The sequence below is a fragment of the Lycium ferocissimum genome, chromosome 11, assembly GCF_029784015.1.
Source record: "Lycium ferocissimum isolate CSIRO_LF1 chromosome 11, AGI_CSIRO_Lferr_CH_V1, whole genome shotgun sequence".
Lineage (NCBI taxonomy): Eukaryota > Viridiplantae > Streptophyta > Magnoliopsida > Solanales > Solanaceae > Lycium > Lycium ferocissimum.
In genome coordinates this window covers 27167627-27186141 of record NC_081352.1, presented here as the reverse complement: position 1 = coordinate 27186141, position 18515 = coordinate 27167627, and the positions used below count along the sequence as shown (strand labels likewise).

Sequence of the window (18515 nt, the reverse complement as noted above, 5' to 3'; positions counted from 1 at the left end):
AAATAGATTTCGTATGGATGGCGATGAAACTCAAATTCAGGGCTTTTACCTTCTCTAATATCATGTAGAATTATTGTATGAGTTGTCTCATCTAAAAGATTTAGTTGCCTCGTCAAAAAGATTTAGATTTTAGAGAGTTAACACTTCTATTTATTTTTATGTCCGCGACAAAGGCCCGCTAAACGTTGGATGCTGATAAACAAAACTATTTTTTCATAAGACAACTAATACACTTAGATGTACAAGGAATGCTGCCAGACAAGTCATATCCTGTAAACAAATGCGCATGCATCTAACATTAAAAAGTTGTGTTGCTCGGACTCTCCAAAAATGTTATCGTACCCCTGCATCCTCCAAATTATGTGAGTTGTGACCTCACATTGTTGAAGTAACGTGTGGTGTTCCTTTCCTTGGAAACTCATTTTTTTTTGTTTCTGAAGTACTACATAGCTAAAAAATTCTCTTTATTCATTCAACATGTTATGCCTAATTCCCTGCCCCACAGAAGTTCCAAAACTTCACCCCACCCTACCGCACAAACTTACAAATAATTTAAATGTAGAAGAGGAAGACAGAGTACAGTATTTTTTCTTTCATAACCTTGCTGTTCAGGCCAACTTATGGTCATAGTAGAATATATAATATAATTATGACTGCGTATTGTTGATCATTTCATGAATAAGATCACCAATAATATGATGTTCAACATCTTTTGCTAGAGTAACATGTTCATCAACTAATCCATCCTAACAGGTGAATTGCAAGTCTCGAGCTAGTATAGTTTCAATGGATCGAGATGACATATCTGACGGAGGGTAGCTGGATTTTCTTCATGAATAACAACATTTGATTGTGTAAATTGGTGATAATTTTATTATCATTTAGTTTTCCTTTTCAGTTAAAAAACAATACATTTATTTAGTAAATGGTGTCGAATAGGGAGAAAGGGTCGAGAAAAACTTTGTAAGGCTGCACAAAAAGCAACAAAATAAGTAAGTCAGAGGCTTAATTTCATATATAACCTATTTTTCTTGAATGACAAGCTTCTTTAATCTACAACTTTCCATTTTAAGGCACAAGCAATGCCTTACGCCTTCCATTGTGTCTGGAGCCGATGATTATGTTCAAACTGAAACACCTCCCGGTAAGGAGAAACGGCTTCCTCCTAAAATGTCTATAACATATTGTTTGAATGCTATTGAGACATCGTGAGTTCATACATTTATTATATTATAGTGATTAGCTCTGCATAAGCATATTTTTATACAAAATTAGATGTGATTACCAAAAAGCAATGATCAAGAAAATATTAATTTTATTTTTTCTGACTGAGCAGCCGGAATGACTGTCAAGTACGTTGCACATTCAATGAGTTACAAATTTTTTTAGTAAAATTAAAAGTTCTCCTCTTATATGAATATGCTTTTGCATATTGTTCAATTTAGCAATCAGTTTTCATTACTACAAACTTGGATCTTTTTTTATATATAAAATGTTGGGAAACTTACACAAATGACTACTACACAAATGACTACACTTTGGGGCTTTTTTTATATATGCTACACTTTTGCTAATTAGAAGATTACAGTAACATGTATTCAAATTTGTATTCTAATTGATCGTATTTTGCCGTATTCAATTGAATGTATTTATTCGAAATACTTTTACATCATGTATTCAACTTATTGTATTTAAATTCGATTATATTCAAACAACATAAGTGCAAAAAAAAAAAATAGATATATTCAGCTGTATTCAATTCACTATATTCATTTGTATACAAAATACTCTCCTTCGATACAGGCAAAAAATACAAAAAGAAACACCGTATTTATTTACACTAAAAAGAATAACAAATTATACACTCAAATACACTCAGATCTGAGATACAAGAAATAAAATACACTCCCATTTGAGATACAAGAAATAAAATACACTCAGATCTGAGCCGACCAGATCCATGACAGTAGCAGCAACGACGAAGCACGCCAGGAACACCACATTGAACTCCGGCGAACAAACTGAGGCGGAAATGCCGGCGGCGTAGAGGAGGAAGAGGTGGAGGCGCTGGCCAGATCGATAACGCCATTGTCACTCCCAACACCGCCACCAACAACCCTCGTCCTCTTCCTCCCATCTCGATGTATCTCCACCGTCATCGGCCACAACAACACCGCTACCACTATTTTTCCTCTCTTTTTCGTCACTCCCACACCAATAGCACCACTGTCGCCGACCCTCTCCGTCGATAGCGGTGGTGGAGCTCACCTCCGACGATTCATCGAAGCAGCAAAAAAATAACCAGCAAATCCAAAGCCATCAAGTCAGATCTAGTGGAGAAAGTAGATTGCTTTTTTGTTTTTTCAATATACTTTTTTCTCTAATGTAGTATCTTTTTTAAATATATAATATAGCTATGGTAAGGAATTATTTACATAGTATTAGCTATAGCAAATAATTAATTTAAAGTATAGTTACTGTAAGTAAATATCTCTTAAATGTTATTTACACCATGTAAATTTCCCTAAAATGTTTAAGAAGGAAGAATGAGCCAATTTCAAAAAAATAAAAATTGGGAAAAGCACACAAACTACCCACGATAAGCAAAATAATTACACGAAATTGCCCCTATACTTACCTACTCGGCAGAAACATTTTACCCGAGATGCCCCACATTTCGCTGCAACCATACCAAATCATATGTGAGTTGTGACCTCAATTGTTGAAGTAACGTGTGGTGTTCCTTTCCTTTACTCATTTTTTTTTTGTCCTTTTCTCACCTTTTTTTTAATTCTTTGTTTTTTTGGTTTTGTTTTCTTTTTCCATTTTTTGGTTATTTTTTTTACTTTTCCTATTCTCTTATAGTTTTATATTTTTTCTTTCTTTTTGGTAAGTAAAAATAAAATTTATTCTAAAAATGTGAATCTATTTTTTTTTCCACGAGTAAAGGTTGGTAGAAATAATATAAAAATTAAAATATAAAAACTAAGCTTAATCTCTTTTTTGTTTGTATTTTTTTTATAAAAAAAAATCTTTTGAAGGAATGAACTTGTCCTTTATGATTTCTCGTTAGTTCTACGTGTGGATAATGGTATATGATATATACCATATGAGTATCATAGATGACTAATGATTTTTAAGAATAAATCGGTTTTCTTTCATAATCTGTCGATGATATATATATATATATATATATATATATATCATGTTGGTATCATAGAGGGTTGATAAGTGTTTTTATAAGAAATGAATCAGTCTCTAAGATACCATCTGAGTATATAATATGTACCATGTGAGTATCATAGATGATTGAGCTCTTTTTTGAAGGAATGAATCAGTCTGCTATGATATCATATGATATATCCGCAGTTCACTTCATCCATAATACCCTATCAAGATATGATATATACCATATATGTATTAGAGGATTATGATGTTTTTCTTGAAAGAATGAACCATTCCTTGATGATACCCTATCAGTAAATAGTATATGATATATACATTATGAGATATTAGAGGCACTCGAGGAGTATTTTTGTTTGAAGAAATGAACCAATCATCTATGATACCCTATCAGTATATGATATATACCGTGTGAGCATCATAGAGGATTGAGTAATGTTGGAATAAATCTGCTATCTATGATTCCCTATTAATATATGATACAGGTTGGAATCATAGTGGACTGAGTGTTTTCTTGAAGGAATGACCTGTCAGTCCTGTATGATACCATGTCAGTAAATGATATACCATATGAGTATCATAGAGGATTGAATAGTGTTTTTCTTGAAGAATGAATCATATCTCTATTTTTGATTTGATTTAAAGGCAACAAAGATATGATATATACCATGTGGGCATCATAAAGGACTGAGTAATGTTGGAATAAATATGTCGTCTATGATAACCTGTCAGTATATTATATATACCAAGTGGGTATCATTGATGACTGAGCTCTTTTTTGAAAGAATGAATCATTCCTTTATGATATATTGACAGTATATTATATATCATGTGGGATCAATCATTCATGATATCTTGTTGGTATACGATATATACCATATGGGTATCATAGAGGATTGAGATGTGATTTTCTTGAAGGAATGAATCATCCCTCTATAATAGCTTGTCAGTATATGTTATATACCATGTGGGTATCATAAAGCATTGTTGTGTTTTCTTCAAGGAATGAACCAATTCTCTATGATACCTTGTCAGTATATGATATATATCATATGAGTATCATAGAGGTTTGAAGAGTGTTTTTCTTGAAGAATGAACTATATGTCTATGATACTCTGTCAGTCTATGATATATACAATGTGGGCATCGTAAAGGACTGAGTAATGTTAGAATAAATCTATAGTTTATGATACACTGTCAGTGTATGATACCATCTGGGCATCATAGAGGACTGAGTAAGGGATAAATCTATCATCTATGATACCCACACAGTATATATCTATACTAACAGAGTATCTAGATCGTTCTCAGTCCTCTATGATACCCTATCAGTATATGACACATACCATGTGGGTATTATAGAGGACTGAAGGGTGTTCGTGAAGAAATAAATTCACAATCTAGATACTCTGTCAGTATAGATATATACCATGTGAGTATCATAGTATACTTCAACTGGCACTGATTTGGTATACTAGATGCTAGAATAAGTCGTTTTTGAGATATAGGAAAATATAAAAATAATAAATAAATGTAATATATCGGTTCTTTTCTTTTTAATTATTGATATAAAAAATGAAAAAAATACAAAATAAAGGAGCCAAAAGGTGTATAGAATTAGATTATGTGAAAAATTAAAAATAAAGATTTTTTTTTTAAAAAAAAATTAAATTAAATTTCAAAAAGGAGAAAAAAGTGAATGAAAATCACCAGAAATTTTTAAAAAAAACATAAGCAAAAAAAAAGTGAATGAAATTAGATTATGAAAAAAATAAAAAATAATTAAATGAAATAAAAAAAAAGGAACAAGAAATAAAGAAATTAAAAAAAACAAAAAGAAAGGAGCTAAAATTAAATATGGAACTAAATTATGGTTAAAAAAGAAAATAAAGAATGACATAATTTGAATAAAATTAATGAACAAAAGAGAAGAAAAAGAAAAAAGAAAAAAATGAAAGGAGAAAAGAAAGAAAAGAAGAAAAAAAGACAATAAGTAGAGACATAAAAAAATTTAAAAAAAATTACCTACTAAAGTTACAATGGGTAGAAAGGGTAAACAGTTTTGGTGGTATGAAGTAAAAAAGGTAATTATTTTGTGTGTAGTGGATATTGGTGTTCTTTTCACTTTTTTTTTTTTTTTGGGCATTTTACATAAATGACTACACTTTGGGAGTTTAAAATTCGCCATAGCTACAGTTTCAATATTTACATGGCATAGCTACTGTTTTTCTGTTGTATTCATAAAATGACTCGTTGTATTCATGAATACAACGAGTAAAAATGTATTCAAAAATTCTGCTGTTGTATTCAAGTCATATGTATTCAACTCAGCTGTATTCACGTCAAATATATTCAACTCAGTTGTATTCATTTGTAGCTATTTTTACATTGTATTCACTTTATTGTATTTAAAATTCAGTGGTATTCAAACAACATAAATACAAACAATATTGTATATAAGAAATTTTTAGTGATACAGCGAGTAATACATTAAAAAAATTAAATACATAAAAACATTAGTCAGATTTTGCTATATTATAGTCAGATTTCGATGTATTCAAGTCAGATGTATTCAACTAAGTTGTATTCAAGTCAAATGTATTCAACTCAAGTGTATTCATTTGTAGCTACTTTTACACTCTGTTCACTGAATTGTATGCTAAAAAATGAATGAATACAGTCATAAAGAAACACGATTTTCCATATCCGGCACCGGAATCTGACCGGAAAAGCCACCGTCGTCCAGATTAGATAGATAAAAGTAACCGTCAGCCAAATCTGACCGAAAAATTCGAGAGAGAGAAGGCGGCGACCAGATCTGATCGGAAAAGCCGTCGTTGAGTTGTCTTTGTCGATGGCGGCGGCCAAATCTGACTGGAGAAGCCACCGTCGGCTAGATTAGAGATAGAAAAAGCCACCATCGGCCAGATTTGATCGAAAAAGCCACGGCCAGATTTGATCGGAAAAGCACTCTGGCGACGATAGAGAGAGAGAGAGCGAGAGTGTTGTAGATGTTAGAGAGGAGGAGGAGGAGGAGAGAGTTATGTATTTTACCTTAATAGTTAATAATTGTCATTAACATATCAATGTTTGCTATGAGAAATAATTAAGGCAAACTATAGCTACTAAATATAATTACCTAGTATAAGTTTGTCAAGCCATGTAGATATCCTTCTTTTTTTTTTTTTTTACAACCAACTACCTAGCCCATCACAAGGGATGAACTTTTAACTTCTCATTTAATGCAAGGAGATCTAATTATGTGGAGGTTCGATTGATATTTTCATAAAATATTAAATACTACAATGCTGGAAACATTTATCTAAACACATTTGCTTTCCAAAAACATTTTTAAAAAAACAAAATTTTCTCAAAAAAAAAATAACGTAATTCTCTGTAAAAGCTTTTTCACACAAAAATAAAAAATAAAAAAAATGAACGATATATCATCATCTAAGGTAAAATAACCATATAGTAAAGTCATCCTGAGTTTATGCATCTTTGAGATTAATGCGACAAAGACCGACTAGATGTTAGGATGCTGATAAACAAAACTGATTTATTATATCTCAACTAATACACTTAGATGTACAAGGAATGCTGCCAGACCAAGCCATATCCTATAAACAAATGCATCTAACACTAATAAAAAGCCCTCATTTTGCATTCAACATGTTATGCCTAATGCCCCTGCCCACCATTTTGGTTTTCAAATTCAAATTTGTTTGAACAAAAGAGACCCGCCTGGGTACTGGCCAGTCGGGGCCATGAGAATAGGAGGGTCATTTCGAATAAAATATACTTCGTAGTTAGTGTACTCGTGGTATTTGCTTCTCCTGATGGCTAGTCAAGTAACAAAATTATTGTATTTTCTGGTACATCCTTATGGATTGGATTAGTCTTTGTGTTGGGTAACTTACAAATAGTAGAAATATAGAAGAGGAAGATAGAACATAATTATGATTCCATATCATTGATCAATTCATGAATAAGATCACCAATAATCTGGTATTCAACATCTTTTCCCAGAGCATTAACATCTTCATCAACTAGTCCATCCCAACGTGTACATTGCAAGTCTCGGGCTAGTATAATTTCAAGGGATCGTGATGACATATCTAACGGAGGGTAAACATAAACTCGGGCAATTTCCCATACACAATCCAATAACTTCTTTCCTCGCGGAGCTCGTGCAGTAGGACCAATACTCCTTTTCATAGAAGTGCTTCCGAGTACACCTGGAAGTACTTCATTTAAGAAATCACACAATAACTTGTGATTTAACTTCTGTAATTGATCGGTACTTGACCCTTCTTCATCATATATCTTTTGTCTGTATGATTCTTCGACTTCTCCAAAAACTTGGTTGCTAACGGGCTTTCCTAGTGGATCCCATTTCGACAGATATTTATCGCATGAACCATCGTATAAACCAGAAGCAACAAGCAGATCTCTAACGAACGCTTCAGCTGGATCGTCAGTCTCCGTTATCTCTTCTTCAATAGGCTGTTCATTGATCGTTGTCTCCTCATCAGAATCATAAGTTTCTAGCTTATTCAACTTCCTCCTTAGCTCTGTGTCATGGAATGTTTCAAAATAGAATTTAACTTTGTTAAAACTTCCATGCAATTCTACATTTATGATATAGTATCTGAATTAGTAGCAGAATTTTGTTGCAATCAAAAAGGCGCTAAGTTTCCTGGAGAAAAAATGTGCTAATGTAAAGAGTAAATGTAGTTAATTATTCATGGCAAAAGAATATAGGAAAAAAAATATCCTGTCAGACGAATGTTACAAGAACATTGTTGAAGTTTCTCATTATGACAAGATTAGAACTGTTAACTCCAAAGGCGGAGCTAGAGTATCAGTTAGCCAGAACTCTGTATTTTTGTTAAGAGATCCATTTAATATGTATAAATAATTTATTCAAAATGCAGTAAGCTGCTTATTCTAGAATCAGGAACCTATAAACTCAAATTTATGGATCGCCTCTGGTTAAGTCCACCTCACATCAAATTGTAACAGCACAAAACTACTAATGCAGCAAATGCAATAAATTTAGATTAAATTTTTACTTGTACCATTCAGATTAGAGCTGATCTCTTTGAAAACATGAGGTATCTCACTATCATCCAGTAGATGTACATCTGAGGTTGATGATGATGGGCTGAAATGATTTGTTTGCCTCCAAAATTCTTCATTGGTGGTGCTACATACTGATGCTGGGCTTGGTGGCACCTCAGTGGAATTCTCCTAGAACCAAATAAGATAGTACTAAAGTTAAATATCAAATAACATATCAACATAAAAACTAGTTCTGTGACTTTACTGTTACAAATAGTTAGTTTAATGACTTTACTGTTACAAAAAATAGTTTGTGACTTTAGTGTTACAGAGATTAAGTTTAGAGATCATCGGTGAAATTAAAGCTTCTTACTTGTCTCTCATAACATTTTGATGCAACAGTTGGTGTGTTGAGAGGATCTTTCTTGTGAATTTGTTTGTCTCCATGTGATTCCTCCGAAGTTCGAATTTTTCTACGAAAGAGCCTTCCTCTAAGTACAAAACTATATTTGAAGCTGAAGACTTTTTCCTTAAGGTTGAATTTCTCTTTTCGCCATTTTTTGACGTTCACCTTGGCCTTCTCGATAGCTTCATGTTTTCTCCTAATATGTGCCCCCGTCAACATGTATCGATCCTCTAGAAGAAGCTTTCCAAATGATGACCGCGACACGGGAGCTGACAAAGATCTAACCAGGTTCCTATGAAATAGTTTCTGATCTAGCATAACATCATTACCCAACTCCTGTCTGAAATATCTGCTTTGCATGTCTGACTCGTCATTCAGCTCGTCCACGTGGCTCACGTTATTAGAGGTATATCTGATTTCTTCAGCTTTGCTCTTTTCCCTCAAAAATCTCCTTGAATCTCTGTTGGCAAACTCAGGAGAACTAGTCCCGTCCTGTTGAATTTCACTTCTATAAGACCGCATTGATTCTGATCGGGGTAGAGTCATTGCCATGTCCCTTGTAACACTTGATTCTGATCGGGGTAGAGTCATTGCCATGTCCCTTGTAACACTTGATTCTGATCGGGGTAGAGTCGTTGCCATGTCCCTTGTAACACTCTCTCTCGCCTTTTTTGCGATACATTGAGCTATTTTCTTTGCATCTGATGTTTTTTCACTATAAGAGGTCTCAGTGACCACAATGCTCCTTTTGAAACTCTTTTCTTGCAATTCAAATTTTAGTCTTTCCTTAACCTCCTGAAGAAATTCTTCTATGCGACTCCCGTCTTCGGATCTGCCAGGGGCACTGGCCCATGATTCTTCGTTATTCCTCGTAACAGGCTTCAAAATTACAATCTTTGTAGGAGCTGAAGCAAAATCAAGTCTCTGAGCAGAACCTGACTTAACGTTCCTTGCACGATTAGTCTTATATTGTGCAGCTGGAATGAAGGAAAAATAATTTATTCAGAGTCTCATAAATCTCTAAATGATCTCTACAATTCTCCTCTTTGTTCTCTACTAAAAGAAAATAGGGAGAAGCACCTCTATTTATAATAGTTCAAAACCTACTTTAAGTCTTTAACTGTGAACTGGAAAACCTATTCGTGTGTCGTTTTGACTACAAATCCTATATAGACGTGATTAAATAAACTGACAAATATCAATTCCTAAACAATTTAAGTTTCCCCGTACAACTTTGAATTAGTCTTCCAACATGTAAGAATTTTATTTTTATTTTTCTGAAGCTTGAAAGTACCTCTTTCTTGTGGATTTTCTGTTGCAGCATGTCCTTTAAGCTCCACGGATCGCTCGGTCACTGCCTTTCTCGTTGAGTTCGCATAAAGAACCAATTTTTCTTTGTTCAGGTGTCGTTGTGCAAGCCATTGATCCGTATTGGTGCCAAGTTCAACAAACTTTGAGCATTCCTTGTACCTTGCTGCTTGGAATGCTTCAAACTCTTTCTTGAACTTTTGTAGTTCTTCTTCCTGTGGATGTTCTCGGGGTTTAGGTTTGTCGAACTTCAGGCCATTATTCCATCTGTCAATGTTACAGGATTCGTTGTGGTCAAAGAAATCGAAAACTTCTTGTCTCGAGGAAACTTTTCTCAACCGTTCCTCTTTGGGAGGTAGATTGCTTTCTTTCATCTCATTTTTTTTCTTTGCTGATGGTTTTGTATCAACGGATAACGTATCTAGACCCATCAGACGTGCCACTACACTAGGAGCATTGTGTCCTGTGTTTGATCTTTTAGCCAATTCTTCACTGATCAGTTTCTTCATTGGAGCCTCATTCACATAACATTTCTTCTCTGGCCGGTCATTTGTCATGAGATAAGTGCACTGTATTTAAGGAAATAATGAATTAAACTGCAAAATCTCAACCAAATGAGAATCGGACATCTCAAAATATTCGTTCCAATTTTCACTCTTGCCACATATCAAGGAAATAACAAACTATGTCGAAGACAAAAAGAAAAGCAACACCGGAAGGAATGAAACCAAGTGATACGGAAAAGTTAATAGACATGTCGAATGTGAATCCATTTAAGTTCAAAATGATAATGAAAGTTGCAACTCTATAGCACTTAATTGCATCTAACGTAAAAACTTTTCGCGAAGTTGACAAAATGATGATTGAAGAGAAGAATCAAATGCTCAACAAGTCTCGAGCGTTAATTCTTGTGAGTACATTAGCAAAATTGAGTACTTTTCGATCCTAAACTTGCAAAATGCATGAACTGTAATAGAAGATATTATGTAGGATTACCTGAGAAGGGTGAAATATAAGTTCTCATTTCACTTTCAAGGCTCCGTATGGTAATATTTAACCCCACATCAACTAAGTGTAGACAAAAGCAACCAGAATTTCGATTATTCTAGAATAACAAAACAAATTATTACCAGGGTATCGTCCCCTCCAACGCAGAAGCTACAGGAAGCCTCTGTTGGCTGCTCCGATCTATTTCGAGGAGCCTCCAGGGCTGCAAAACAGACAAAATGTATCATAACGTTTCTAGTCAGTAAGCAGATAAAGAAACGAAAATGAAAGAAACATACCATTATAGCCCATCTATCTCAGAAACCTAGGCTGTTTCCGAAATCAATCAAAGAGATGCAGCCTCAGATGGACCTTTTTATCTTTATTAGAATAAAACAAATCAATCATTTTATGTGACTTAAAGAATTGCAACAACCAGAGGCTAATGCAGCTTATTTAGTGAAAAACTAAGTACTTAATATCTTACAAATGTTAAACTTTGAACCCATAATTTCAAAGATACAGTGAGTTTAGTGCTAAGAACCTACAGGTTGAATCCATCGGGTTAGAGTCTTGGATCCACATTTGGCAACAACGACATCCAATTGCAGGTATACTTGCTAGAGGAAAAGCACCTTACTTCAGATTTTAACTGATCATTTGTTGACTAAGCTAAGAAAGACTATGAACTCAACTAAATTAAGCAGTTCAGATATCTCTCTGACCCTTTAACGGTGTAATCATTCTTCAATATTGTCGATCAGGAATCTCGGGTGCTTGTTACTTGTTCCTCTCCAACTAATCTAGCTCCTGAAATATATACAAACATTCTTGATCCTTCCTTTTACTAGTCTTCTCGGCTGGAGCCTGGAATCATAAATGGTTTATCTCCTCTCTGATGATTTTTACCATAGGTAGAACTATTGTGAGCGATCTAAACTAATCTACCCCTCTTCGACAGACTGTATGGCCACTTATCACTCTACTACTACAATTCGTAACTTTGAAAATCAAGATATGATACAATACACTAAACAATAAACTTATGGTTTAGTAATTAGTTTAGCAGAAAGGTGACACCTTGAATTCTTTACTACTACAGCCAGAACTCTCTATAACATTCATCCTCTATAATAACATTTTTCTATAACGGACATGTTTTCATTTGAACCGACTTCCCTATTATGTTATATTATATGTTCTCTATAGCAGCATATCACTACGGCAGACAAAAAATATCCGTGCAAACGACGTCGTTACAGAAAGGTTTGACTGTACTACAACATTGGCCTCCACCGATGCAACTAGAGAAATAAAAACACTTACCCCCATGTCCGTTATATGAAAGAAACTTCCTCGTCGTCCCTCCTTCATTAAGATTGATGAGATCCGACAATCTTACCATTCACCCAAATGTGCAAATTGCAATAACTGTGGAGAGACAGCTCTGCATAAACAATTTACCAAATAAGATCTAGTGGAATGAGGTCCTTAAACTTCCTCCACGCCCTACGTATACAATAAGAACGAATGTAGAAGTTTATCATTTGAAAAAAGGGATTGTGGTCCAGAATCCATAGACTAATAATTTTGGATCCGCCTCTGGCTAACTGCAACCATGATCACGAAATGAAGAACGTATTGTGATCTACTGCAAATTAATAGTTTCACACACCTAAGGTTTGAAATAAATTTACTGGAAAGCTGCTTATCTTGAGAGTTCTGTTCACATTTCTAGAGAAAAGGTCATACACAAAGTAGGAGGCAGTAAATAGTGTCACACTCGTGAAGAAAAGCAAATAAATACAATTCAACGCCAACTGCTTATATTCTTGAGAGTTCTTCACATATCTAACAAAAGTCATACAGAAACAGAGAAGAAGCAATATGAAGAAACTGGTTATACTTACAAGCAAAGTTAGGGGGGCTCAAGGGGGTTCGTCAGAAAATTACACCGTACATATACGATCAATAATAGTTCTTATATTTATATAGTAGATGTTGAATCACCTTCGTGTGTTTACTTCTATATATTTTGAATCTTCTTATTGAAAATCCTAGTTCCGCCACTGTTTACAAGTCATACTATTCACATATGGAAATATATTAAGATGTAAACTGATCTAGAGCTACTTTATAAATTGATCTAGTAAAACAATCTAGGCAATAATAACTCAGCAGACAAAGCTTGGCAAATGTGTTTCACGACAGCAATAATAAATTACAAGAGATATAATCCCAACAAAGATAAAAATACTAAAGGGATTTTTTCTAATGGATGGAGTCGTGGTGGAGAGAGTCAAGGGCATAGGTAGATTATTACTTACGGGATCGGATAAACCTAGTAACTTTTGCTTAGACTCTGTATTTGTATTAGAAAATCCATTAAGTAGGCGTTTGGCCATGAAAACCAAATATTTTTCACTTTATTTGGAATTTTGAAGTTGGAGTTGAAGATGGAGTTGTGTTTTTTTATAGTTTTTGCAAAGAATATTTGGTTGTTTGAATGCAATGAAAGTGAAAAAAAAGTAAAAATAAGGTTTTAGGTGTTTTTCAAATTCTAAATACAACTTGAAGTTGTATTAGGAATTTTTATAGCCAAACGTTGATTTCCAAATAAAGTAAAATAATTTTTCGGAAAAATTCTCATGGCCAAACATGTATAAATATTTAACTGTTAACCTAGTAACTAAGTTGAGCTATAGATTCAGGGACAGTTCAGAGTTCATAAACTTCAAAAATCCTGGCTTCGTCTCTAGACAGAGTTAGCCAGTGAGGCAGTGACTATGATGGCAGGAGTTAGCACGTACCTCGTCGGATTATAAAGAAACAGAAAAACAGAGGAAACTGAAAAATCCATGAAGATCCTACAATTGCAAAAACTGTGAATTTTAAAAAGATTGAAACAGACTTCACACGAGAGAATCACGGTTACTAGTCCAAAGCAAAAAAAAGAATGGAGTATAAATTTTCACAATCAATGATCCTAGAAGAAAAAGAAAAAGGAGAGAAACCCAAAAAGGAAAACTATCATGAGAACTTTGAATAACTAAGAAAATCACACAAATACACAATTCAAGAATTTCCAAGAAGAATCTATAATTTAGCAAAGTTTTCAACTGACCTTGGAAAGAATCACGTGAAGCTGAAATGTGAGAAAGAAGTAAAAGTGAAATGTCGTCGAAACAGAAAGCAAAGAATATATGTAGTGACAGCAAAGAGAATTGTAGGACAAAATGACATGGAGAGCTATACGTGGATTCTGAAGGAGGAGAAGAAGACAGGAGAATGAGTAAAAATAATACACTTCCATCAATCTTTGATTAAATTATTAGTACTGAATGTTTGCCATAATAGGTCCATGACGTTGAAATGGACATGAGATACCATAGTTGGAATTCCAATAAAGTCATTTCTACGAGGTCTGTTTGGACATGATTTGAAATCAGTTTGATTTAAAGTTGAAGTTTTTGTTTGGACATACAATTTGAATTTCTTAAGTTGTATTTTTTTTCATAAACCTGAAAATCCACAAGTTGTAAAAACTATCAAAACTTCCCCAACTCTTATCAAATCTTACTAAATGATCAAGTCATAGTTCATAAAGTTGCTACGCTACCAAAAGACCTTCCAAAAAAAGGAATATTGAACATGACTTGTAGTACAACTACTCTTTAAGACCTTTCAAAAAAAAGAATATTGAACATGACTTGTAGTATAACTACTCTTTAATAGAACCTCCCACATGATACGGACAATCTCTTCACGTCGAGCATGCATTTCCGATCAGATGACCGAGAAGACGAACCAACATTGTTACTTTGAGTCAAGTATTACATTTAAAAATATATTTACCAACTTATGGATTTTTTTTACAAAATATAAACTTATGGGTCAAGTTTTACGTTTAACAAAAATTGAAATCATGATTTGGAATCTCAAATCATGTCTTTTTGGAGAATTTGGAATTTGAAATCATGACATGAAGTTGAAGTTGAGATTTTATGCAAATTACGTAAACAAACGCCGATTTGAAATCAAATTATGAAATCATGACCAAACGCCTACTAAGTGTTGATAAATCATTGATATCAGAAATTTAATGTTTGATTAATAAAAATTATGTGTCACGTCAAATTCATTAAAGAATGACATGTTCTTTATCAGGGATTTCTGTATTCCCGGGTACGAGTCTGCGACATCTTGTTAAGGTTTCATTTGACCATACCCCTTGATAATTGATGGATATAGTTATACAATTCTATACCAATGAAATGTAACATGTATCTAAATTAAAATTAAGCAAGTTGTGCAAATTAGACCAAACAAGCACCGTTATAAAAAATAAGTAAATAAATTAGAATTTGACCGTTGTTTTGGGGAAAGTGATGTCACATATTTAAAGAAATCGACTAAAAATCTATAAAACCAATAAAAATGAAACCGACAAAAACTCACTTTAATTGGTTTGATTTGATTTCAATATTTAAAAAATATATTTATTTTGTCAGGAAAAAAAATCAACTCAAACTGAACGTGAACACTCCTAAAAATATGAAAATAAAGGAACAATAAGAAAATAAAAAAGGAAAAGTATTGCCTTTTAGCATGAGAGTCCATTGATGCAATCACACCATCCAAAAAACTAACTTCGATGTTCTAACCCTATTTTCTGCAATTTTCTTTCACGTGTCCTTTTCTTTATTCTTACATTCATTTTTTTTTTCTTTTTTATTTCCAATTTAGTAAAGGTTAGAATCAAGTAACCACTAGGACACAGGGGCGGATCTACAGCCCATTGAGAGTGTTCACCCTCTGCAAAAAATTACATTGTATATATAAAGTATTTTTATATATTTTATGTATATGTATAGATTTTGAACACCCTAAACACAAGAATAGGATTTGGTTCAGTAGTTTAGGGTGTTTAAAATTCACCTTGAGGTTCCAAATGCAAGTCTCGGGCACTACATTTTTATTTTTCAAACTCCCTCAGACAATATTCTAAATTCACCACTGCTAGGACAAGGAGTAATATTCGATCTTTTCCTAGACCCAAATCAGAGATATTATGGACAACACCTAATTAAGGTGGCGTGTGGATTTGGTTTTGTTAAACTTGTTGAAAACATTTTTTTTTAAATAAATTTTTTGAAACATAGTTGTTGGATTAATTTTTCTGTTTGAGTTAATTTTTATTAATGAGCTTTTAAGAGAATATCTAGAAGTATTAGTTTTTGTGAAACCCTTTTTTTAAGTCTCCGGAAACATTTTGATTTGATTTTCAAAAGACAAACTTTCTTTTTCTAATGCTATATAACCAAAAAGGCCATAAGTGATCTTGAGTCTTGACATTTGAAAGGAATGCATTTACTTATTTACTTAATTTCCTTTATTTGGTTTGGTCAGTTAGGAAGATATATGTACGATAACTAGAATAAAGATGTAGATTGGAAAAGTTTCAATTTGCTTATATTTTAGTGTGAAACAGCCGCATTAATAGAGAGTATTTATTTAATATCTTAAATATTGAATGTGACCACGCAACACATATGTTTTGATACTGGATCCTCTCTCAATATTTTAATAATGGAATTAGGTGTAGTTGATATATCCAATAACCTCATAAACATGCTAGGAGAATGATCCTGCATTTATGATGGCTGTTAAACTATATTAAAATATTCCTGTTCTAAAAAAAGGCAAGCAATTTCCAAAATTAATCGTATTCGTTTTAAAATATTTTATGATAAAAATATTTATTTGTGAGGATTATATATTTCTTAAAGTAATTTTTATCTATTATGATATTAAGGCATGTGCATCAAGAGGAATTATATCAGGTAAATACTAATATAGCAAATAAAAATCAATTACACTAATCCTAATAAAAGGATTCAATTTACCACTTAGAGATAATATTGATATCTATTTTTAGACTAATCCTGAAAAAAAAAATACATAAAAAATATAATTAATACTTAAGTGACCAATTTTAGATTATGGTCATTTTCTTTTATGGCTTGTTAATTAGCAATATTTATTTTAAGGATTATATTAGCCAAGCAAGCAATATTTTTATACAAGTCAGCTCTTTTCACATGTTATTTTCTTAAGAGAAATACCTTAATTAATAAATGACCTACTAGGACTAAAGAAATATTTAAAGAAAGTTAAGTTAGACTGTACGAAAAATGAACTCCATCCCACATATTTTGGATGTTGTGGCATCAGTTATCTAACTACATTTTGGTTTTTAAAAATCGAACCAACCCGGTGGGGTTGACACCATTTTGAAAAACCTCATAAACATGCTCGGAGAATAATCCTGCATTTGTGATGGCTGTTAAACTATATTAAAATATTCCTGTTCAAGAGGTTCTTTGTCAAAATCAATCGATTTGAATCCATATTCTTTGGGGGTCTAAGTTATGATTGTGATTATACATACAAATTTATTTATGAATCTATATGCTTCAAATTTTTTGGTTATTTTATATCAGTGGTAAATACTAACAATAATAAAATTTCCTTTTATTTTTCTATTCGGATCGAATTTATGTTGTCTACTATAACTACGTTTTTCTCCCTTTTATTAGTTGTCCGTCATTCATCATTGATCATCAACATCAAGAAAAAAAATCATGGAGTATTTCTTTTCTTTCTTTTCCATCTTTTTTTATTTTTTCCTCAACACATGACACCCTCATTCAAAATTTCACTAGTCATGTGCAAAAGTTTAACTAAACAAACTTTAATAATTATCCATCTCTTTTTTTTCTAAGTCTCTATCTCCTAGGTTGAATGTATCAACAAATGTGCATCAAGAAGATTAATTCGAGAAAATGACAAAAATGATCATTTATGTTTGGAGGTAAGTTTAATAAATATATTTCTGACAGTTTTGATCATTTAAATTTATATATAAAAAAAAAAGAGTAATTTTGATCTCTGTCAAATATATAACAAGCTTTGACTATTAGATTTAATGGATTTTTTTGTTTTTTTTTGGAAGGGGGGCTGGGGGCACGGGACGGTGATTAGCTAGAAGATACAGTAGGGTCCTACCAAATTTCATAAATTGCAACACAAAAAACTGCACCAAATACTAGAAACAGACAAAAAAAAAAATGTGCCTCCCATTGTGAGTTCCCGCTAAAAAAATAGCAGTTGGAGCCTGTTGGACTTGTCAAATATTTTAACGGAGATCAAAAGTACTCATTTTTTACAAACTTAAAGAATCAAAACAGCATGCATGAAATATATATAAGGAACTATTACTTTGAACTTACCTCAAATATACGAGGTCATTTTTGTTATTTTCTCTATCGTATAATCTGAAAATACAAATTTTGTGATCCCCATAATTACATTTTTGTAGGAAGTGCCTTAACTGGTGATTTTGCGTACATTAATAAATTAATAATACTCCTAAAAATAAAAATAAGAGGAAGTGAAAAGGACACATACTAGGATGATCCTCATAATCTGACAACAGCAAAAGACGTTTGCTTCGTTGTCTCTGTCTGAATAACACGTTTTAACATAGTCTGCCAAAGGGAATGTG

At 32.9% G+C, this 18515-nt stretch overlaps 1 protein-coding gene across 1 annotated transcript; it reads right to left on the bottom strand.

The window, feature by feature from the left end:
• Window positions 1-7132: 7132 nt before the first annotated feature.
• On the bottom strand, window positions 7133-9214 carry LOC132036336 (uncharacterized). The gene is made up of 3 exons (XM_059426659.1): window positions 8621-9214; window positions 8265-8436; window positions 7133-7757 (listed from the first exon to the last, which is right to left on the bottom strand). The coding sequence occupies exons 1-3, from the start codon at window positions 9203-9205 to the stop codon at window positions 7141-7143; spliced, it is 1374 nt and encodes a 457-aa protein (XP_059282642.1). The 5' UTR covers window positions 9206-9214; the 3' UTR covers window positions 7133-7140.
• Between the last annotated feature and the right edge of the window lie 9301 nt (window positions 9215-18515).

Coding starts and splice junctions, on each gene's coding strand:
- LOC132036336 (XM_059426659.1), bottom strand. CDS start 9,205: ATGGCAATGACTCTACCCCGATCAGAATCAATGCGGTCTTATAGAAGT. Junction 8,437..8,620: donor CAAAATGTTATGAGAGACAA/GTAAGAAGCTTT, acceptor ATTTGGTTCTAG/GAGAATTCCACTGAGGTGCC. Junction 7,758..8,264: donor GATCAGCTCTAATCTGAATG/GTACAAGTAAAA, acceptor TCCATGACACAG/AGCTAAGGAGGAAGTTGAAT.